This window comes from Oncorhynchus keta, chromosome 30 (assembly GCF_023373465.1).
Source record: "Oncorhynchus keta strain PuntledgeMale-10-30-2019 chromosome 30, Oket_V2, whole genome shotgun sequence".
Classification (NCBI taxonomy): Eukaryota; Metazoa; Chordata; class Actinopteri; order Salmoniformes; family Salmonidae; genus Oncorhynchus; species Oncorhynchus keta.
Window position 1 is genome coordinate 37190276 of NC_068450.1, and position 25117 is coordinate 37215392.

The 25117-nt window shown below is 45.9% G+C and overlaps 1 protein-coding gene across 1 annotated transcript; it reads right to left on the bottom strand.

Moving 5' to 3' along the window:
- Positions 1–1122: 1122 nt before the first annotated feature.
- On the bottom strand, positions 1123–23993 carry LOC118363107 (neuronal acetylcholine receptor subunit beta-2). Its single transcript, XM_035743818.2, has 5 exons — positions 23508–23993; positions 10047–10192; positions 9619–9773; positions 1776–2778; positions 1123–1560 (listed from the first exon to the last, which is right to left on the bottom strand). The coding sequence occupies exons 1-5, from the start codon at positions 23557–23559 to the stop codon at positions 1405–1407; spliced, it is 1512 nt and encodes a 503-aa protein (XP_035599711.2). The 5' UTR covers positions 23560–23993; the 3' UTR covers positions 1123–1404.
- Between the last annotated feature and the right edge of the window lie 1124 nt (positions 23994–25117).

Sequence of the window (25117 nt, forward strand, 5' to 3'; positions counted from 1 at the left end):
AGAACAACCATTTTGAACATAACATAAACCGGACAGCTTAAAAGGAAATTAAATCGCTTTAAAAGTCCAAGTGACTGACCACCTGGGGCCAGAAACAGTCCCAAATACTGTACAGTAGTACTCACTCAACACATTGTAGCGTGAGGGGAGACAGTCAAGGCTTCCCCTTTCACAGCAAACTAACAAGCCTGCTGGCGTTCCTGTCTAAAGAAATGCGTCTCTCCGCCTCTGTCTGAAGGCAAGCGTTATGTACGTGTGTCTGTCTGTGCTGGATGAGGACACACAGAGAGACTAGCGGCTTTGTTGACGTCTTCGTGCCAGTGTCAGACTCGCCGTGTGTGTGTGCGTGTGTGTGCGTGTGTGTGCGTGTGTGTGCGTGTGTGTGCGTGTGTGTGTGTGTGTGTGTGTGTGTGTGTGTGTGTGTGTGTGTGTGTGTGTGTGTGTGTGTGTGTGTGTGTGTGTGTGTGTGTGTGTGTGTGTGTGTGTGCGCGTGTATCTTTGGGCTCAGCAAATGATTCAGGAACAGTGCAGAAAATATTGTCTCCTCTCCTTATCAAATGAAATACAGATAGAAAATAAAAAACAAAATACCCTTATTCGGCATGCGCGGCCCGACACCGTCTGGTTGCAACAACCAATGAGTTGTGAATGAATTAAACTCAGGCTGAACTAGAAAAAAGTTGAACGAGTTGTAAAGGAGGGATTTGAATCAAAGCAGGGTGGAGGAGAATCAATACAGAGGAAGAAGGAGAGTCCTATCCTGAGTGGTTCCTGTCCTTTTGACCTTCTGTGGGTGACAGAGGGGGAGGAGAGGATAGAGGGATGGACTGATGTGGGGATGACGGTATGAGGGGTGGGGTCACTTTGTTTCATAGACGATGTTATAGTTCATTTAATTTACAAAATTACATATTGATGTCCTTACCCTGTAAACAGTCTATGGACAAGATATGACAGCAATCCATGATTTGGTTTAATTCCAATGGCACTGTTTCTAAAGGCTAATGTTTTAGCATTTGTAGCACAAATCCTAATATCGGTACCATGACTTGAATGGGATTTGTGCTACAAATGCTAAATTATTAGCATTTAGAAACAGTGCCAATTGAAACTAAACCAAAGAATGGATTGCTGTCATACCTTGTCCACAGACTGTTTACAAGGTAAGGAAACCAATGTGTCATTTTGTAATTTGGATGAACTATCCCTTTAAGAGGGAGGATGAGGGGCGTTGGTTGGTGTTGTGGGGGCGGGTGTGCTGTGTGCGTACAGTATGTGAGTGTGTCAAAATGACACAGTTCTGTTTCAAGGTGTTGGTAAGTAGCTGTTTCCCTCGAGGTGTTTTTTCCCCATGAGGGTGTTGGGGGGGGCGTCAGGGTCATGTTTCAGGTCAAAGGTCGTAGGTCAGTTCTGCTCCAGGTCATCTGCCGTGGGTGTGTTGTAGCTCTGAAAGAGGGGCTGCATGAACAGCCCCAACGTCCCGGTGATGCACACAAACACAAATATCCACAGGAACAGCCGGTCTATCACCATGGCAACGTACTTCCAGTCCTCGATGACCTGTGGCAGGAAACAAAAAGAGCGGTCCACGATTTCAGATTTGGAAGACAACAGAAGCACAACAATATTGTGTCAAAACTATTGAAAGGGCTCCGAGTGAATAGACATACAAACTGTCAGAGATACGACGTGATGTACTATATCCGCTGTAAATGTCACCTCAGCTCATATCATCTCAAGGCTATTGCTCCTCACACACACACACACACACTCACCCCCTCATCGTTATCCTCGATCTTCATCTTCTCGGCGACGTAGCGCACCCCGTCCACTGCCTCCTCCACATCTGCGTGACACTTCACCGTCATCCTCTTCCTGAACTCTGTATTCTCTGACAGGTCACTGATCTTCCAGCCGTACCGCTTGGCCGACTCCTCATTCACATAGAAGGAGTCAGCGCTACCCATCCCAGACCCCCCTGCCACCCCCATCCCCCCCGCGGCCACCGCCCCGTCTCTCAGCTTCAGGTCGGAGTAGGAACGCCGCTGGTGCTTCTGGCGGAACCTCTCCCGGATGTTGGAGCTGCCCGGCCGACGCATGAACAGGAAGGAGGGGAGGCGGTGCAGGAAGAGGCGTTTAACCCAGCGGGGCATGGTGTGTGTGGAGGGCGTGCGGTGGTGCACGTTGAGCACACACACACTGGTGACGATGGAGAAGGTGACCAGCACCATGGCAAACATCAGATACTTCCCTATGAGAGGGACAGCCAGGGACGTAGGCGGGACGATCTTGGAGATCAGCAGCAGGAACACAGTGAGGGCCAGGAGGACCGAGATACAGAGAGTCATCTTCTCTCCACAGTCAGACGGCAGGTAGAACACCAGAATGGCCAGAGAGGTGATCAGCACACAGGGGATGATGAGGTTGATGGTGTAGAACAGTGGCTTGCGCTTGATGATGAAGTCATAGGTAATGTCCAGGTAGGTGATGTCAGAGGGGTCTTCGTTCTTGCGTCCCGGCAGAGACACGATGTCCCACTCGCCACTGGGCTTGAAGTCGTCGCGGCTGGCGAAGTCGCTGAGCAGGATCAGGTCGATCTCCGTGTGGTCGTAGGTCCAGGACCGGAACTTGAGCGTGCAGTTCTGCTGGTCGAAGGGGAAGTCGCGGACCTCGATCTTGCAGGCCGACTTGTAGATGGCGGGGGGCAGCCAGTACACCTCTCCATTGTTGGAGACCAACGCGTTGGAGTAGAATGACACCTCGTAGTTCCCATCCGCACTGAGGTGAAGACAAGACAGAAAGGAGTCAGAAGCAGCACATGTACACAGACACATATTAGAAGGATACTTTTTTTTAAAAATACACTTAACTTGCACTTGACCCCCCCCACCTCCCCTCCTAGCTCTGACTCTACTGACAGCTACGTTATTGAGGAAAAATGTACTTTCTATGCGGTTGTCCCACCTAGCTATCTTAAGATGAACGCACCAACCGTAAGTCGCTCTGGATACGAGCGTCTGCTAAATGACTAAAGTGTCAATGTGAAATGAGACCTGGTAGTTCCTATCAGCGTTTACAAGACAGGAGAGCACGGGGAGAGAGAGAGGAGAGGAGTCAGAGACACCGCACAGATACATGCGTAGAAGTCGTCCGTTCAACACACACGATGAAACACACGTGAACAGTACCCACTATAACACAGACCACTCAAAAAGACAAAGGAACAGAAAGTTGAGAGACAACGGGTGGGAGGGGGGATGCCAGCGTTAGATTAAGACACACACAGGAAGAGAGATGTTAAGTGGTGTTGTCGACTGGGCATTTGGGTTGTTGTGCTTGGGGACAAGGGACAGAGGCGGGGACAGGGGGGGAACAGGGGGGGGGCACTGCGTCAGACACACCCCCTGTCACAGGACAGGCCAGAATCTGCGGAGGTTTCGATTTTAGATGCTCACCAGGCTGCAGGTGTTGCATTATACATTAAAGTGTTGTCAATTATAGAGCAGGTCAGGAGGAATCCAGCCATCACACTGCTCTGCTCCTAACAACACACACACACACACGCAGACACACACACACACACACACACACAACACACACACACACACACACACACACACACACACACACACACACACACACACACACACAAACCCGATACTCCTCTATAGTCTCTGCGTGTTCTAAATATGCAGCTGCGTAAAAGTCTCTATATAGCTCTATACACAAACAACTATAGCTCTATACCAAAACAACTATAGCTCTATAAACACACAACTATAGCTGTATACACAAACAACTATAGCTCTATACACAAACAACTATAGCTCTATACACAAACAACTATAGCTCTATACCAAAACAACTATAGCTCTATAAACACACAACTATAGCTGTATACACAAACAACTATAGCGCTATACCCAAACAACTATAGCTCTATACCAAAACAACTATAGCTCTATAAACACACAACTATAGCTCTATAAACACACAACTATAGCTGTATACACAAACAACTATAGCTCTATACCCAAACAACTATAGCTCTATACCAAAACAACTATAGCTCTATAAACACACAACTATAGCTCTATACACAAACAACTATAGCTCTATACACAAACAACTATAGCTCTATACCAAAACAACTATAGCTCTATACCAAAACAACTATAGCTCTATACACAAACAACTATAGCTCTATACACAAACAACTATAGCTCTATACTAAAACAACTATAGCTCTATACCAAAACAACTATAGCTCTATAAACACTCAAACAACTATAGCTGTATACACAAACAACTATAGCTCTATACCCAAACAACTATAGCTCTATACCAAAACAACTATAGCTCTATAAACACACAACTATAGCTCTATACACAAACAACTATAGCTCTATACACAAACAACTATAGCTCTATACACAAACAACTATAGCTCTATAAACAAACAACTATAGCTCTATACACAAACAACTATAGCTCTATACACAAACAACTATAGCTCTATAAACACACAACTATAGCTCTATACCCAAACAACTATAGCTCTATACACAAACAACTATAGCTCTATACCAAAACAACTATAGCTCTATACACAAACAACTATAGCTCTATACCAAAACAACTACAGCTCTCTACTCAAACAACTATAGCTCTATACCAAAACAACTATAGCTCTATACCCAAACAACTATAGCTCTATACCAAAACAACTACAGCTCTATACTCAAAACAACTATAGCTCTATACCAAAACAACTATAGCTCTATACACAAACAACTATAGCTCTATACACAAACAACTATAGCTCTATACACAAACAACTATAGCTCTATACACAAACAACTATAGCTCTATACCAAAACAACTATAGCTCTATACACAAACAACTATAGCTCTATACTAAAACAACTATAGCTCTATACCAAAACAACTACAGCTCTCTACTCAAACAACTATAGCTCTATACACAAACAACTCTAGCTCTATACCCAAACAACTGTAGCTCTATACCCAAACAACTGTAGCGCTACACCCAAACAACTATCTCTACAACCAAATAACTATAGCTCTACACCCAAACAACTGTAGCTCTATACCCAAATAACAATAGCTCTATACCCAAATAACAATAGCTCTATACCCAAATAACAATAGCTCTATACCCAAACCACCTGACCTGGCCCGTGATCACACTCATCACACAGGCATTTCATAATCCAAATCTCCTCTGTACAGATTTCACAGTGCACATCTGTCCCCTCTCTCTAAGCCCTCATATCTGTCTCCTGTTCCCGCCCTTCAAACTGTTATAGTAAGCACATCTTTACTTTAGCTGCTGCTATTACCACCTCCACCTTTCTCATGATGGGACTATAAGCCCACACTTCAATCAAGGTGTTACCAAGCTTTTCCTTTCACTCATTATCCTGATGCCAAGTGACAAATAGGAGGAGATTATTCAGGGACGACATCACTTCAATGATTGCTAGATAGTTTGTGCCTATGTATTTATATGTAGGCTACGTGTGCCTTTTTCAAATGGATGTAGTTCTGTCCTTGAGCTGTCCTTGTCTATTAACGTTCTGTATTTGTCACACCCTGATCTGTTTCACCTGTCTTTGTGCTTGTCTCCACTTATTGACCCCTGCCTGCCCTGACCCTGAACCTGCCTGCCATTCTATACCTTGCCCCGCCTCACTGGATTATTGACCCCTGCCTGCCCTAACCCTGAGACTGCATGCCATTCTGGACCTTTTGCACACTCTCTGGATTACTGACCTCTGCCTGCCTTTGACCTGTCTTTTGCCTGTCCCTGTACTAGAAATACATTTTTGTTTCTTCGTCTGCATTTGGGTCATACTTGAAACCTGATAGTACAAACTGGCCCTGACGGACCCCAGCACACTCGGACCAGCTCCGCAATGCCCTCTCCTCCCAAGGAGCCACCATTGGAAGGCACAGGGAGCTGCTTCGTGGTCTCATAGAATGGTTCCAGACCTTGGCCAAACGATATGACCGAGCGTTTAACACATTGCTGGAGCAATTCCGTGGGTTGTCGGTTGTGATCTCCCAGCCTACCCCAGTTTCCCGAGAATCCCGCTTACCTCCTCCGATACGCTACGCTGGGGATTACAGAACCTGCCAGGATTTTCTCTCCCAGTGCTCCCTCATTTTTGAGCTGCAGCCCTCTTCGTTCCCCACGGACCACTCGAGGATAGCGTACATCATAACGCTGATGTCCGGGAGGGCACTCGCGTGGGCCACGGCAGTATGGGAGCAACAATCCACCATCTGCCTCAGTCTGGAGGAGTTTGTGGAGGAGGTTCGGAAGGTGTTTGATTTTCCATTGTCCTGCTCGCAAGCTGCTCCAGCTATGTCAAGACTCCCATAGTGTGGCAGACTACGCAGTGGATTTCCGCATGTTGGCAGAGGAGAGTGCTTGGAACCCAGAAGCGCTATTCTACATGTTCCTACACAGAGTATCGGTGGAAGTAAAGGACAGAGCTTGCAGCCAGGGAACTACCAACGGATCTCGACTCGCTCATCACCTTTACCATTCAGATCGATGGGCGACTATGGGAACAAAGGAAAGAGAGGAGATTCGATTTCAATCGCTAGTCCAACGATTCCACCTCACCTTCGAGGTATACCGGAAGTCCCCGACGGCTCTGTTGCCAAGAATACCCGAGGCTGTCTCCAGCTGAATGGCTATAAAAGTTTCACACTAAGAGCTGACTGTACTGAGCGACTACTGGTCATTTCGTCTCCACCTGTCCACTAAAAGACCAGGCTCACCGGTAGGAGCGAGTACTCTGGTGGGCCATACGGAGAACTTTTCCTCTCCCCTTACGCGCATCCCTTTTCATGCCATGTTGCTGTGTTGGAACCAGTAGAAATCTCTTCGGGTACTCATCAACTCTGGGGCTGATGATTACTTTATGGACGCTACCCTGGCTTCCGAGCTGGATATCTCCACTCAGCCACTCTTCATTCCCATGGACATTAGAGCTCTGGACGGGCGCTCTATAGGCCGGGTCATCCACAATACCACCCCCATCAACCTACGCCTGTCAGCGAACCACAGCGAGACGATCCAGTTCCTGCTCATTAATTCTCCTCAGGTTCCTGTGGAATTGGGATTCTCCTGGCTCCAGCGATACAATCCCCTCTGACTGGTCTGCCGGTGCCATCATGGGCTGGAGCCCGTTCTGCCACGCCCATTGCCTGAAGTCAACTGTACTCTCTGTCGGGTCCGGAGACCAAAGCTATGGAGACCTACTTTGAGGACGCCCAAGTTGCTGGGTTCATCTGTCCTTCTGACTCCCCCGCTGGCGAAGGGGTCTTCTTTGTGGAGAAGAAGGACAAAACCCTGCGCCTGTGCATCAACTACCGAGGTCTCAACGACATCACAGTGAAGAACCGCTACCCGCTACCTCTCATGTCCTCACCCTCGAGCCACACCAGGGGGCCACCGTGTTTTCTAAGCTGGACCTACGGAATGCCTACCACCTGGTGCGGATACGGGAAGGGGACGAGTGGAAGACTGCCTTCAACACGGCCAGCGTCCACAATGAGTATCTGGTTATGCCATTTGTCCTTACCAACGCCCCTGCTGTGTTCCAGGCTTGGGTTAATGATATTCTCCATGACATGTTGAACCGGTTTATCTTCATCTACCTCGATGACATCCTCGTCTTCTCCTGCTCCACCCAAGATCACGTGCTCCACGTCCGACAGGTTCTCCAACGTCTCCTGGAGAACCAGCTTTTTGTAAAAGCAGAGAAGTGCGAATTCCATTGCTCCACCATACCCTTTCTGGGTCACATCATCGCTGCAGGGAGTGTACAGATGGATCCCGGGAAGATGAGAGCGGTGGGGGATTGGCCCCAGCCTACGTCCAGAGTGCAGCTGCAATGTTTCATGGGCTTCTCCAACTTTTATTGCCGCCTTAACTGGGGCTACAGCACCCTGGCTTCCCCCCCTGTCTGCACTCACCTCTCCCAAAGTTCCGTTCACATGGTCCCCAGCTGCTGACCGGGCATTTCGGGATCTCAAACACCGCTTCACCACCGCACCCATCTTGGTTTCTTCCTGACCCGTCCCACCAGTTCGTTGTGGAGGCCGATGCTTCGGATGTCGGAGTGGCGGCTGTCCAGTCCCAGCGGTCTGCCCTGGACCTCAAGTTACATCCCTGTGCCTTCTTCTCCTCCCGCCTCAACACTACGGAGAGGAACTACAATGTGAGGAATCGTGAGCTTCTCACAGTGAAGATGGCGTTGGAGGAGTGGGGGCACTGGCTGGAGAGGGCGGAACATCCTTTCATTGTGTGGACCGACCACAAGAACCTGGAATATCGCACCGCCACGTGCCTCAATTCCAGGCAAGCTAGGTGGGCCCTACTGTTCACCTGGTTCAACTTCTCCCTCTCATATTGGCTGGGATCCAAGCATGTCAAGCTGGATGCACTGTCACGCCGCTATAGCCCCACGGCTACTACCCCGGAACCTGAGACCATCCTTCCCACCTCGTGCCTGGCGACGGCACTCAGCTGGGGAATAGGGAAGTAGGTTCGTGAGGCACAGCTTTCCCAGCAGAACAGCAGGGAGGGCCCAGATAACCGGATGTTCGTTCCTGGTGCGGTCCGCTCCTCAGCTCCTTGCCTGCCACCCATGCTCCCGTTGGACCCTGGCTTTTGTGCGACAACGCTTTTGGTGGCCACACATGATTCCTGATGTCTCTGCATTTGTTGCCGCTTGCACGGTCTGTGCACAGAACAAGACTCTTCTGCAAGCTCCGGCTGGTCTCCTCCAACATCTGCCTGTCCCTCACCGTCCCTAGTGTCACATCTCCCTGGACTTTGTCACGTGTCTCCCCCCGTCTGATGGCAACACCGCCATCCTTACCGTAGTGGATCGGTTTTCCAAAGCCGCCCACTTCATTCCTCTCCCCAAGCTACCCTCTGTCAAAGAGACGGCCCAGCTCATGGTGCAGCATGTCGTCTGGATCCATGGACTGCCAGTGGACATGGTCTCTGACCGGGGTCCTCAGTTCTCATCCCGGTTCTGGTAGGCGTTCTGCACACTCATTAGGTCATCGGCCAGCCTGTCCTCCGGGTTCCACCCCCAGTCCAACGGCCAGTCGGAGTGAGCCAACCAGGAGCTAGAAACTACTCTGCGCTACCTGGTCTCCGCCAACCCCACCACCTGGAGCCAGCAGCTTGTGTGGGTCGAATACGCCCACAACACCGTTCCGACCTTCCTCAAGACCACCTCCAGGTATCGATGACAAGCAGACCACCATCCAACTTCCGTGTGTCCAGAGTTAAACCCATGTCTCACAGCGCCTTGTCTCCTGTTTCTAGGTCATACCCAAAACCTGATAGTATTATGTCATGTTTCATGTTTTGTGTGGACCCCAGGAAGAGTAGCTCCTGCTTTCCCAACAGCTAATGGGGATCCTAATAAAATACCAAAAAACAACACTTGTATTGAGCAATAGTTTGAGATGACTATAATATATAGTTTGAGATGACGATAAACACACCCATAGTGTCTGAACTATGGATATGGATCATATTCACATAGCACACAGCTCACTCACTTGTTGTAGAGGACGATGTCAGGCAGCCAGATGTGTTGAGACGGGAGGCGAACCTTCTTAATGCCCTCATACTCTTCTGGGTCCCACACCAACCTGTAGTCATTCCATACCTGAGTCAGCCAGCAGTTGGTGGTCATGATCTGTTCTCTTTCATTCTGTAACAAACACACAGACATGGAGAGAAAAGCATGAGAGAGAATGAGAGAGAGAGTGTGTGTGTGTGTGTGTGTCCGTGTGTGTGTGTGTGTGTGTGTGTGTGTGTGTGTGTGTGTGTGTGTGTGTGTGTGTGTGTGTGTGTGTGTGTGTGTGTGTGTGTGTGTGTGTGTGTGTGTGTGTGTGTGTGTGTGTGTGTGTGTGTGTGTGTGTGTGTGTGTGTGTGTGTGTGTGTGTGTGTGTGTGTGTGTGTGTGTGTGTGTGTGTGTGCTCACCACATTAATGAGCTGGGCTAGGGACACCTGTATATGGATGGTGACCTGTTGGCTCTTGTTGACAGCAGGTCTGATCAGTTTGTTGTAGCGCTCTGGAGACAGCAGGTGGGTCACCAGTCGCTCCTCTATCTCCGCACCCAAGGCAGCTACACATACACACACAGAGAGGGAGAGAGAGAAAAAAACGATGTAACAACTGGCAGATAAGGCAAAAATAAACCTTTATTCAGACAACATGCCATGTTGTTGCGCCACACCCACATTTGATGCTCAGTGATTCAAGTGTCCCAGTCTGTGTCTGCCGGGTGAACTTTCCAAGTGGACTCTAAGCCAAATACATAGAGAGCAGCACCCCAAAACACCATTGACAGTATATATTCCTACTGGCCTAATGTCATCATCACTGGTTTGTGTACAACTCATCAGATCACCATTATAGTACATCATCATATTGAACTAATGACCTCTCTATAAATACATACTGAAGACTTATTACCGTTTCATTTTGCCCTATAAAACAAACCCTGCTAGTTCATATTCATACTCATGGTACATATTTCAACTGAGTGGACAAAACACTAGGAACACCTGCTCTTTCTATGACATAGACTGACCAGGTGAATCCATGTGAAAGCTATGATCCCTTATTGATGTCACCTGTTAAATCCACTTCAATCAGTGTAGATGAAGGGGAGGAGCATTTTTAAGCTTTGAGACAATTGAGACATGGACTGTGTATATTGAACTTTAAAAAATCTTATATATTTCACTCTACAACTACCCTTCTACTTGATATTTGTACTACACTGAACTAAAATATAAACGCAACATGTAAAGTGTTGGTCCCATGTTTCATGAGCTGAAATAAAATATTCCAGAAATGTTCCATTCGCACAAAAAGCTTGTTTCTCTCAAATGTTGCCCACAAATTTGTTTACTTCCCTGTTAGTGAGCATTTCTCCTTTACCAAGATAATCCATCCACAGGACAGGTGTGGCATTTCAAGAAGCTGATTAAACAGCATGATCATTACACAGGTGCACCTTGTGCTGGGGACAATAAAAGGCCATTCTAAAATGTGCAGTTTTGTCACACAACACAATACCAAACATGTCTCAAGTATTGAAGGAGCATGCAATTAGAATGCTGACTGCAGGAATATCCAGCAGAGCTGTTGCCAGAGAATTGAATGTAACTTCTCTACCAAGAGCCGCCTCCTTTGTAATTTTTGAGAATTTGGCAGTACGTCCAACCGACCTCACAACCGCAGACCATGTGTAACCATGCCAGCCCAGGACCTCCACATCCGGCTTCTTCACCTGCGTGATCGTCTGAGACCAGCCACCAGGACAGATTATGAAACTGAGGAGTATTTCAGTGTGTAATAAAGCCCTTTTGTACGGCCTCCCGGGTGGTGCAGTTGTCTACGGCACTGCATCGCAGTGCTAGCTGTGCCACCAGAGATTCTGGGTTCAAGCCCAGGCTCTGTCGCAGCTTTCGCGACCGGGAGGCCCATGGGGCGGCGCACAATTGGCCCAGCGTCATCCGGGTTAGGGAAGGTTTGGCTGGCAGGGATGTCCTTGTCTCATTGTGCACTAGCGACTCCTGTGGCGGACCGGGCGCAGTGCACACTGACACAGTCGCCAGGTGTACAGTGTTTCCTCCGACACATTGGTGCGGCTGGCTTCTGGGTTGGATGGGTATTGTGTCAAGATGCAGTGTGGCTTGGTTGGGTTGTGTTTCGGAGGACGCATGGCTCTTCACCTTCACCTCTCCTGAGTTCATACGGGAGTTGCAGCGATGAGACAAGACCGGAACTACTACCACGAAATTAGGTGAAAAAAATACAAAATAAAGCCCTTTTGTGAGGAAAAAATCATTCTGATTGGCAGGGCCTAGCTCCCCAGTGGGTGGGCCTATGTCCTCCCAGGCCCACCCATGGCTGCTCCCCTGCCCAGTCATGTGAAATCCATAGATTAGGGCCTAATGAATTTATTTCAATGACCTGATTTCCTTATATGAACTGTAACTCATTGAAATAGTACAATTGTTGAAATAGTTGCATGTTGCGTTTATATTTTTGTTCATATCATCAAGTCCATATTCATAATGCCCTGGTATCATCCTCACTGTGCATATCTTTACATAACACAGCCTAACAGAATATGTATAAACCTTCCACAGAGGACTGTCATTTTGCAGTGAGCCAGTGAGCCGCAACATTAGACGATGCAGTCTACAGCTGACTCACAGGGTTTCATGGGCTTCTGAACTAACTGCCTCTTGATTAGCATAATTGGATGCTTGATTAGTGGACACACACACAAACACACCCTCGTACACAAAAACACACAAACACACATCAGACACGCACACATATACACACGCAGTGTTTAGTGAAGTGAGATTTCAATCTTGCACAGAGCGAAGATCCTTCTAATTTGGACTGCAGGGTCGTGGGATGTTCTCACCGCCTGTTGCCGCTGCAATGAGTATGCAATATGCAACATCCCCCCAGAGATGTGTATGTACATTATATAGTCTCTGATCTGACAAACAGTTGTGACGTGACTGTGTCTTTACTGACGGTCCGATACACCCACCTACACACACACACACACACACACACACACACACACACACACCCCACACACACACACACACAGCTCACTGTGTTCCACACACACACACACACACACACACACACACACACACACACACACACAGTACTAGTGAGCAATAGTGAGGTTTCTAAACCCCCACAGTCCAGTGGCTGCAGTATGATGGGGAGTTGAGGTTATGGTTTTCTCCAGTTGACTGGATTAGCCACATGGTTCACGTCAGCTCACTGTGTTCCACTCACCCGTTCCCCTCCATTAGGCTATTCTCACCCCTGTAATACACTTCAAATGATGGCACCGTTTACATGTTTGTGATTTACAGTAGCAGACGCTCTTATCCAGAGTGACTTGCAGTTAGTGCATTCTTCTTAAGGTAGCTCGTTGAAACAATCACATCACAGTACTAGTGAGCAATAGTGAGGTTTAAAAAAAGACAAGTGTGGGGCGGGGCGGAGGAGGCATCTGAGAGGTGGTGACATGATGCTGATGCACACAGGAGGCATCTGAGAGGTGGTGACATGATGCTGATACACACAGGAGGCATCTGAGAGGTGGTGACATGATGCTGATACACACAGGAGGCATCTGAGAGGTGATGACATGATGCTGATACACACAGGAGGCATCTGAGAGGTGATGACATGATGCTGATACACACAGGAGGCATCTGAGAGGTGGTGACATGATGCTGATACACACAGGAGGCATCTGAGAGGTGATGACATGATGCTGATACACACAGGAGGCATCTGAGAGGTGGTGACATGATGCTGATACACACAGGAGGCATCTGAGAGGTGGTGACATGATGCTGATACACACAGGAGGCATCTGAGAGGTGGTGACATGATGCTGATACACACAGGAGGCATCTGAGAGGTGGTGACATGATGCTGATACACACAGGAGGCATCTGAGAGGTGGTGGCATGATGCTGATACACACAGGAGGCATCTGAGAGGTGGTGACATGATGCTGATACACACAGGAGGCATCTGAGAGGTGGTGACATTGATGCATGATGCTGATACACACAGGAGGTATCCTGAGAGGTGTGATACTGATGCTGATGAACAATCAGCCAGGATTAGACAAACAGACAGAGACAGAGGCATCTGAGAGAGAGCTGAGACAGAGGCATCTGAGAGATGATGCTGAGAGGCATCTGAGAGGTGGTGAGAGATACACACAGAGCAGAGAGAGAGAGAGAGCAGAGAGAGAGACACAGAGAGAGAGGTGGTGACATGAGAGAGCATCTGAGAGAGAGAGAGAGAGCATCTGAGAGGTGAGACATGATGCTGAGAGAGGCATCTGAGAGAGAGAGGAGCAGAGAGAGACATGATGCTGAGAGAGAGAGAGAGGCAGAGAGGTGGTGACAGAGAGAGAGAGAGAGAGAGAGAGAGAGAGGAGAGAGAGAGAGAGAGAGAGAGAGAGAGAGAGAGACAGAGAGAGAGAGAGAGAGAGAGAGAGAGAGAGAGAGAGAGAGAGACAGACAGACAGACAGACAGACAGACAGACAGACAGACAGACAGACAGACAGACAGACAGAGAGAGAGAGAGAGAGAGAGAGAGAGAGAGAGAGAGAGAGAGAGAGAGAGAGAGAGAGAGAGAGAGAGAGAGATGGGAGAGAGAGCAGTGAGCATTGAGGGGAATAGAGCTCAGTACAACAGAGTTGAGATTTGGAGAAACAGAGACATGGAAACAATGAGCAGATTAGGATAGTCATTTGATTGGGTTATGTTGCCTTCGTTTACAGTCTCTTTCCAGGAACACCATTTGATTTGTAAGATTCAGTGAATCAGGATGAAAACCTGTTAACCTTTTCTCCGTTCAGACACACATGTCTTTATTTTAAACCTAAACAGGACACACAGGTCTTTACTTTAAACCTAAACAGGACACACAGGTCTTCACTTTAAACCTAAACAGGACACACAGGTCTTTACTTTGTAAACAGGACACACAGGACCTAAACAGATGACCTACTGATGAACACAGGTCTTTATTTTCCTCACTGAGACCAGCAAACTGGCACCCTATGTCTTACACTCTTTACTTTGGCTGTCCCCATTAGGAGAACCCTTTTGTTCCTAAACTAGGAACTCTTTTTTAAACAGGGGTTCCAAACAGGAACACAGGTCTTTATTTTAAACCTAAACGGGACACACAGGTCTTTACAAACCAAACAGGACTTTAAACCTACAGGTCTTTACTTTTAAACAGGACACACAGGCTATAGGTTGAGATAAACAGGACACACAACTAAACAGGAAAATACTTCAGACAGGTCTTTACTTTAAACCTAAACAGGACACACAGGTCTTTACTTTAAACCTAAACAGGACACACAGGTCTTTACTTTAAACCTAAACAGGACACACAGGTCTTTACTTTAAACCTAAACAGGACACACAGGTCTTTACTTTAAACCTAAACAGGACACACAGGTCTTTACTTTAAACCTAAACAGGACACACAGGTCTTTACTTTAAACCTAAACAGGACACACAGGTCTTTACTTTAAACCTAAACAGGACACACAGGTCTTTACTTTAAACCTAAACAGGACACACAGGTCTTTACTTTAAACCTAAACAGGACACACAGGTCTTTACTTTAAACCTAAACAGGACACACAGGTCTTTATTTTAAACCTAAACAGGACACACAGGTCTTTACTTTAAACCTAAACAGGACACACAGGTCTTTACTTTAAACCTAAACAGGACACACAGGTCTTTACTTTAAACCTAAACAGGACACACAGCTGTCTACATCTAAACAGGACACACAGGTCTTTACTTTAAACCTAAACAGGACACACAGGTCTTTACTTTAAACCTAAACAGGACACACAGGTCTTTACTTTAAACCTAAACAGGACACACAGGTCTTTACTTTAAACCTAAACAGGACACACAGGTCTTTACTTTAAACCTAAACAGGACACACAGGTCTTTACTTTAAACCTAAACAGGACACACAGGTCTTTACTTTAAACCTAAACAGGACACACAGGTCTTTACTTTAAACCTAAACAGGACACACAGGTCTTTACTTTAAACCTAAACAGGACACACAGGTCTTTACTTTAAACCTAAACAGGACACACAGGTCTTTACTTTAAACCTAAACAGGACACACAGCTGTCTACATCTAAACAGGACACACAGGTCTTTATTTTAAACCTAAACAGGAAACCCAGGTCTTTACTTTAAACCTAGACAGGACACACAGGTCTTTACTTTAAACCTAAACAGGACACACAGGTCTTTACTTTAAACCTAAACAGGACACACAGCTGTCTACATCTAAACAGGACACACAGGTCTTTATTTTAAACCTAAACAGGAAACCCAGGTCTTTACTTTAAACCTAAACAGGACACACAGGTCTTTACTTTAAACCTAAACAGGAAACCCAGGTCTTTACTTTAAACCTAAACAGGACACACAGGTCTTTACTTTAAACCTAAACAGGACACACAGGTCTTTACTTTAAACCTAAACAGGACACACAGGTCTTTACTTTAAACCTAAACAGGACACACAGGTCTTTACTTTAAACCTAAACAGGACACACAGGTCTTTACTTTAAACCTAAACAGGACACACAGGTCTTTACTTTAAACCTAAACTTTAAACCTAAACAGGACACACAGGTCTTTACTTTAAACCTAAACAGGACACACAGGTCTTTACTTTAAACCTAAACAGGACACACAGGTCTTTACTTTAAACCTAAACAGGACACACAGGTCTTTAGGTCTTTAAACCTAAACAGGACACACAGGTCTTTCTTTAAACCTAAACAGGACACACAGGTCTTTATTTTAAACCTAAACAGGACACACAGGTCTTTACTTTAAACCTAAACAGGACACACAGGTCTTTACTTTAAACCTAAACAGGACACACAGGTCTTTACTTTAAACCTAAACAGGACACACAGGTCTTTACTTTAAACCTAAACAGGACACACAGGTCTTACTTTAAACCTAAACAGGACACACAGGTCTTTACTTTAAACCTAAACAGGACACACAGGTCTTTTAAACAGGACACACTTTAAACCTAAACAGGACACACAGGTCTACTTTAAACCTAAACAGGACACACAGGTCTTTACTTTAAACCTAAACAGGACACAAGGTCTTTACTTTAAACCTAAACAGGACACACAGGTCTTTACTTTAAACCTAAACTAAACAGGGACTTTAAACCTAAACAGGACACACAGGTCTTTACTTTAAACCTAGGTCTTTACTTTAAACCTAAACAGGACAACAGGTCTTTACTTTAAACCTAAACAGGACACACAGGTCTTTACTTTAAACCTAAACAGGACACACAGTCTTTACTTTAAACCTAAACAGGACACACAGGTCTTACACTTTTAAACAAACACAGGTCTTTACTTTAAACCTAAACAGGACACACAGGTCTTTACTTTAAACCTAAACAGGACACACAGGTCTTTACTTTAAACCTAAACAGGACACACAGGTCTTTAAACCTTTACAACCTAAACAGGACACACAGGTCTTTATTTTAAACCTAAACAGGACACACAGGTCTTTACTTTACATTAAACCTAAACAGGACACACAGGTCTTTACTTTAAACCTAAACAGGACACACAGGTCTTTATTTTAAACCTAAACAGGACACCCAGGTCTTTAAACCTAAACAGGACACACAGGTCTTTACTTTAAACCTAAACAGGACACACAGGTCTTTACTTTAAACCTAAAACAGGTCTTTACTTTAAACTAAACAGGACACACAGGTCTTTATTTTTAAACAGGACACACAGGTCTTTACTTTAAACCTAAACAGGACACACAGGTCTTTACTTTAAACCTAAACAGGACACACAGGTCTTTACTTTAAACCTAAACAGGACACACAGGTCTTTACTTTAAACCTAAACAGGACACACAGGTCTTTACTTTAAACCTAAACAGGACACACAGGTCTTTACTTTAAACCTAAACAGGACACACAGCTCTTTACACCTAAACAGGACACACAGGTCTTTACTTTAAACCTAAACAGGACACACAGGTCTTTACTTTAAACCTAAACAGGACACACAGGTCTTTACTTTAAACCTAAACAGGACACACACTTTAAACCTAAACAGGACACACAGGTCTTAAACCTAAACAGGACACACACTTTAAACCTAAACAGGACACACAGGTCTTTACTTTTAAACCTAAACAGGACACACAGGTCTTTATTTTAAACCTAAACAGGACACACAGGTCTTTACTTTAAACCTAAACAGGACTCACAGGTCTACATCTAAACAGGACACACAGGTCTTACTTTAAACCTAAACAGGACACACAGGTCTTTACTTTAAACCTAAACAGGACACACAGGTCTTTACTTTAAACCTAAACCTAAACAGGACACACAGGTCTTTATTTTAAACCTAAACAGGACACACAGGTCTTTACTTTAAACCTAAACAGGACACACAGGTCTTTATTTTAAACCTAAACAGGACACACAGGTCTACTTTAAACCTGAACAGGACACACAGGTCTTCACTTTAAACCTAAACAGGACACACAGGTCTTTATTTTTAAACAGGACACACAGGTCTACTTTAAACCTAAACAGGACACACAGGTCTTCACTTTTAAACCTAAACAGGACACACAGGTCTTTACTTTAAACCTAAACAGGACACACAGGTCTACTTTAAACCTAAACAGGACACACATGTCTTTATTTTAAACCTAAACAGGACACACAGGTCTTTACTTTAAACCTAAACAGGACACACAGGTCTTTACTTTAAACCTAAACAGGACACACAGGTCTTTACTTTAAACCTAAACAGGACACACAGGTCTTTACTTTAAACCTAAACAGGACACATAGGTCTTCACTTTAAACCTAAACAGGACACACAGCTGTCTACATCTAAACAGGACACACAGGTCTTTACTTTAAACCTAAACAGGACACACAGGTCTTTACTTTAAACCTAAACAGGACACATAGGTCTTCACTTTAAACCTAAACAGGACACACAGCTGTCTACATCTAAACAGGACACACAGCTCTCTAACCCCAATGATTCTTACAATCCTCCTCCTCCTCTTCCTCCACCTCCTCTTCCTCCTCCCCCCCTCTTCCTCCACCCCCTCTTCTATCTCCTCCTCCTCCTCCTCCTCCACCTTGCTGCACTCTAACTGCTTCAATAATTCATCTGTACTCAAATAAAAACAGCATCATCTCACATGCAGAAAGCCTGAAACTCAAATATTTTACTATGACTCTTTTATTTCCTACCGGGCAAAACAACAACAGTCTCTTCCGCGAAGCACAAACATACAAACACACCTTGGTTGTACTTCAGACAAATGATCAACGTAAGATATTTTGGTTTAATGTGGGAAAAGACACCATCTCCCGCATAATCTGCTTCTTCGTGGGCAGAAGAAGTATCCAGTGTGTAAATGATTTAATGACCTATGTTGGTGATATTGCCTTGTCAGGGTCAACCTTTTCAGCCTTCCCTTCCACTGTGTCTGCCTCTACCCTGCACCTACATCTACCAGAATTCAGCTATATACAGTATATTCAGTGTGAGACTCTGGTTATGATGTATAAGATACTATGTCTGTAGCTGCCTATGGTGGCCTGTTTCGGTTAACCTTGTGTTTTGGCTGCTCTGACTGTGAATCTTGTAATGGTGGTAATTGTGCTGACTGTGATCATTGTTGTAACTGTGCAGGCCGTGTTTGAACTCTGGTTGTTGCTGGTGGTAGTGTGTGTGTGTGTGTGTGTGTGTGTGTGTGTGTGTGTGTGTGTGTGTGTGTGTGTGTGTGTGTGTGTGTGTGTGTGTGTGTGTGTGTGTGTGTGTGTGTGTGTGTGTGTGTGTGTGTGTGTGTGTGTGTGTGTGTGTGTGTGTGTGTGTGTGTGTTCTGCTCCCAGTCTCAGGGGCACTTGTGTTCCAGCTGACAGGCAACATTACACTCCCACGCTGCGAATAACTACACCCTCACGGAACACCCTGCCGCACTTCTTCACATCAGCCCTCCTCCAGCCTGTTCTCCTCCCCCAACTCCCCTCCTCTCTTCCATTGCCCTCAGGCACGTGCACAGACACAAGTCTTTGTGACGTCGTGAAGTTCGCCACAACCCGCCCAGTCCTGTCCATTGGTCTGCCCTGTGCAGAGATTGCATGCGCCCGGTTGTGCCTTTTTCCCAGTATGCCCTGTCCAAACATGCATGGCTTAAGTTGCGTTCACTGGTCCAGTGTGTGTAGCAGGCTACCTAGTTCAAATATCAACAGTATTGCCACAGCAGAATAACACTTGATTTCCATCATCAATATGTCTGCTTGGCTGATACGCGCATCAGAGAGAGATGCAGAGTGACATAGAAATGGACCCAGTGTCACGTTCTGACCTTTATTTCCTTTGTTTTGTCATTATTTAGTATGGTCAGGGCGTGAGTAGGGTGGGCAGTCTATGTTTGTTTTTCTATGATTTGGGTATTTCTATGTTTCGGCCTAGTATGGTTCTCAATCAGAGTCAGGTGTCATTAGTTGTCTCTGATTGAGAATCATACTTAGGTAGCCTGGGTTTCACTGTGTGTTTGTGGGTGATTGTTCCTGTCTCTGTGTTTTGCACCAGATAGGGCTGTTTTTGGTCTTCCACGTTTATTGTTTTGTAGTGTTCATGTTTATCTGTTTTTATTAAACATGAGTCAATATAACCACGCTGCGTTTTGGTCCTCCTCTACTTCACCACAGGAAAACCCTTACACCCAGCTCCATCCCTTCCTGTCGGAGGTTTCACATGTGTATCAGGGCAGCAGAAACACAGCTAGTCTAGACTCTAGCTAACCGCAGGCTATCAGCCAACCAGGCTGAATATATATGATGATGAAAATCAAGTGTTATCAAGTGTTGATCAAATGGTACGCTGCTGTGGCAGTACTGTTATCTTTTAACTACTCCACACAAGCCACTATCCAGACGTATACCAGTTAGAAGATGATTCATATATGTTTTAAAAGCATTGAAAACAAGTCACAATCGGTAAAAAATAAATGGGGGGTGCCGAGAGGTGCCCTTTTTTCATTTTGAGCACCTGCCCCCTGAATGGTCTGTGCACGGCCCTGTTTTCCTCCTCCCATCTCCTCTCTTCCCTTGCTCTCCTCTCTCCTCCCCCTCCTCTCTCCTCTCCCTCCTCTCTTCCCTTGCTCTCCTCTCTCCTCCCCCTCCTCTCTTCCCTTGCTCTCCTCTCTCCTCCCCCTCCTCTCTTCCCTTGCTCTCCTCTCTCCTCCCCCTCCTCTCTTCCCTTGCTCTCCTCTCTCCTCCCCCTCCTCTCTTCCCTTGCTCTCCTCTCTCCTCCCCCTCCTCTCTTCCCTTGCTCTCCTCTCTCCTCCCCCTCCTCTCTTCCCTTGCTCTTCCTCTCCTCTCTTTCTTTGTCCCCCTTTGCTCCGCTCTCCACTCTCGTTTCCAGCGACAGTAACAGGTTACAAGTGCAGGTCGAGCGGAACAAAGGCATGTGAGGGAGAGTGGTTTTCTTCTCTTCTCATTTCCCTGTCTGTCATTCTCACATCAACTAATGTGGCCATGGGAAGGAGCGGGAGTAGAGCCTGGTTTCTAAAACCAACTGATGCAACTCCTGCTGCTGGCTCTCACAGAACGGCATCTACATAAGAGACCACTCTACTTCTCTCTCTCTTTTTCTCTCTTCCTCGCTCTCTCGTTCTCCGATGTCTCTCTCTCTCTCCCTCTATCGTATGTTTTTCTGCTCTATGAAAATGGTCACCTGATTAACCAGGGAAGTATTCTATTCTTTGGGGTGGGTGTGCATGCGTGCATTAAGCTGAAGACTACTAGCGTGTGATTCCCTCTCCTGCACTCCTGGGCATTGAGAACCAGTGAACAAACAAGAGATCTAATCAGAGTTAGCTTTAGCACGCGTTAGCACACCCGCACTATAGGCTACCACTACAGCATGCAGCTGCTACTGGGGGAAAGAGGGGTTAGAGGAGGAGGGAGGGAGGGAGGGAGGGAGCGAGAGAGAGAGAGAGAGAGAGAGAGAGAGAGAGAGAGAGAGAGAGAGAGAGAGAGAGAGAGAGAGAGAGAGAGAGAGAGAGAGAGAGAGAGAGAGAGAGAGAGAGAGAGAGAGAGAAAAAAGTAAAAATAGAGAGAGAGAGAGAGAGAGAGAGAGAGAGAGAGAGAGAGAGAGAGAGAGAGAGAGAGAGAGAGAGAGAGGATGGAGTATATATGAGAGAGAATAGAGACAGGCAGATGAAAAGAAAAGAGTATGTGAATGAGAGAGTTGCAGCCAGACAGAAAGATAGTGAGTAAAAGAGACTAATCTTTACAACCCTCCAAACTTTACAGGCACCCCCCTCCAAAAAAAAGAGAGAGAGAGTGCAAGACAGTAAGAGCATGAAGCTAAACTCTACAGAGGCGGTTGCCAGATTGAGTGGTTTCCAGACAGAGTGAGACAAGAGGTGACAGTGACACAGTCACGCTATGTTGTCTCCCGAGACAGCTCTCGGAGAACAGGCTGAGCATCCAGTCTGCAGGTGCTCACTACATGTCCTCAGGAGGAAGATAAGGGAATTTGAGAAAACATTCACAGGGTGACCACTCATTAGGCTTATCTGAGAATCCAAGTATCTAATCTTGGGAGACTTGTGCTTTTGGAGTGAAACAGTGTTTTCCAACAGCCCCAGTTGAATAGCATGACTAAACTGATTCAGCACCTTGGACAGCGTCTGTAAAAGTGGCCCTTATTCAGCACCTTGGACAGTGTCCTTAAAAGAGCCCGTATTCAGCACCTTGGATAGCGTTGGTAAAAGGGGCAGAAATTCAGCACCATGACTTCATTAGCATACTATTAAAGATGTGACGCACCGACATATCTACAATGTAAAGGTAAGTCAAAGGAACGTATTTTAATTCCTCTTTGGGTTTGAGTAAAACGTATATATTCCAAATCAAGGGTGGAAAGGCACCTTAATGTCCTAATCATCATCAGCAGTGAACCATTAAGCACAATTAGCCATTATGAAATCATAAAAGCCTAATCAAGCAGGTTTATTTGGCATTGTGTGTGTTCAATTAGACACAACATTTAAATGGCTGTCATAAAAGACCTATATTGTCAAAAGATTTCAAAGAAGTGTTATGATGAGTCAGTTTGATCATTTCTACAATTCGGCCAAAAGATTTCAACCTTAGGCCTATTAGCTTCAAGCCTAATAAAGATGAATACTGTGTGTGAAATTCGCAGACCTCTCTCTGGGCCTGTGTGTGTATGTCACACATTGCTGCGTAGTGCATAACAGCCAGCGTGTATGTTGTGTAAAAAGCGAGCACGTTAGTTAACGGAGCCGTTAGAATCACGTGTCTAAACACAATCTGACGCACCGAATACCTGCAATACGTCCCCCCACTGGTCTGTCCGTTGAAAATATATAATGTTATCAAAGCAGGGAAATCATTTGAACATCATCATAATGTACAACAGTAGGCTAGCCTCTCATAGATACAACTATTAACATAACCCCCGTTACGCATAGCCTAGGTGCTATCCAGACAGGAATTCGAATATTTGTCTTTTGACTTTTTATGTCTTGATATTCAAACCAAATTATGAATAATTAGAATCGTTAAAAATAGGCTGCCCCCATCCTGTAACGACCATGGATATGCAGGATGTTTCGCGGCCGAATCACAATATGAAGAGCCACGGTAAGCTATAGTTATGGTCCAGTCTAAGTATACCCAGGGTACCCCGGGGGTCCCGGTCCCGCACAGGGCCGAGTAGATTTGGAGAGATTACTCACTTGCCAAGGTGAGAACCAGGAGAGCGAGCGCTGCTGTCACCGGGTCTGCCATCGCCTCTCGCTCCCTCCACTGCGACCGACAACCCGAAAACTTGGAGATGTACGAGTTGTCTGTTTCCCCCCTTTTCGCCCTCAGTGTGAAAATGAAAAATAATACCAGAGACAGCACACACCAGCGCGCGGTAAGAGGGTGACTTAAAGTGTCATTATAAATCGTTGGTATCCGACGATGTCCGTTGGTTTGATAAAGGGAGAGGCTTCAAATCTCGTTACGAGGCGAGGAGAAGATTGTTCACTCTTCCCAGATGCGGAGGCTTGTTTCTGTCACAAGGCGTCTGAGTGGGGCTATGCGTCCGAACCCACCAGGAACTGTGAGCGCACAGCAAACCCGGGGCGCAGAAAACGTTTCCCTAGTTTGACTTGAGTTTTGAAACGTTATTTTCCCTGAAATATGGCGGCTATGGAGATGAATGACCAGCTACTGGAGATAGGGTGGTCCTGTAGATGAATGATTAAAGGGGTCGTCCTCACTTTGCCCTGCCCGCCTGGTGCGCTCTCCGTCGGGCGGCGATAGGTTCCGGTCTCCATATATCGCTCAGTTTTGATCTACACGGTTGACATTTGTGACAACAAACATGAAGCAATTACAGTAGAGATCCCCGAGGCGGTCGTTCGGGAAAGCCTTTCAGACATAGGCTGCATTTACTTATTTTAATTGAAGGGGGATTAATCGTTGGAAAAATAAATGTTGGTTTAAATTAAACCCATTCTCCATGGGGCGCCACTCCAATAACACAAAATACGGATTTTAATCTGACAAATAAAATAACAACTTTTTCTTTTCAGGCTTCCAAGCAGTCATCACCATAACGCATGATCATGACAGAGACAAAAAGTTGCCCCTAACGATTTAAATAGAGCGAGATTGATAGCCCATGCAGAATAACTATGTGGGCACCATGATGCCCGATATCAACGTTATCTGCATTAAACATATTAGACCCGGCGAATGAGTGCGTCAAGGGGCAGGGCTTTGGCTTTGCGGAAGAATCATCAACCCATCACAGAAATATCCGATAAATTCATGAAGGGTTATCAACAAACAAAAAAACAAGTGGATATTCCAAGGGCCATTTAGAGTGTTGGTTGAAAAGTTGACTCACTCTGGTCGAAATGTCAACTGCCACTTTGGACAAGGTCTGCATTGTAGTATATCACACAAGTGAATGTGCGCTAACCACGCTGCCTAGCATACAGTGACACATACACATTGGATATACCACACTTAATAATTATACTCAAAAATTGTCGGGCCCACTTCACTCAAGCCAATTATGAGTGTAGTGATGGCTGAACGCCTCATGACTGACTGAGTATGCTGTACGGTGAAGAGTGAGATGTCAATGCTGAAACCATGCGAAGCGTTTCAATTTCATTACCCGAGAATTAACACAACTTCAGCCTCGCACTGCGGCCTCAGCTGGTAAGGCACTAAGTAATAACTATGGAGTGAGATTATGCAATTAACTCTGCGTGAACTTAATTAAACACGGTTTAGCCGAGACCCGTGCTAAACCGTGCTAACTTCCCAGGGATATTTCTGTAGTGTG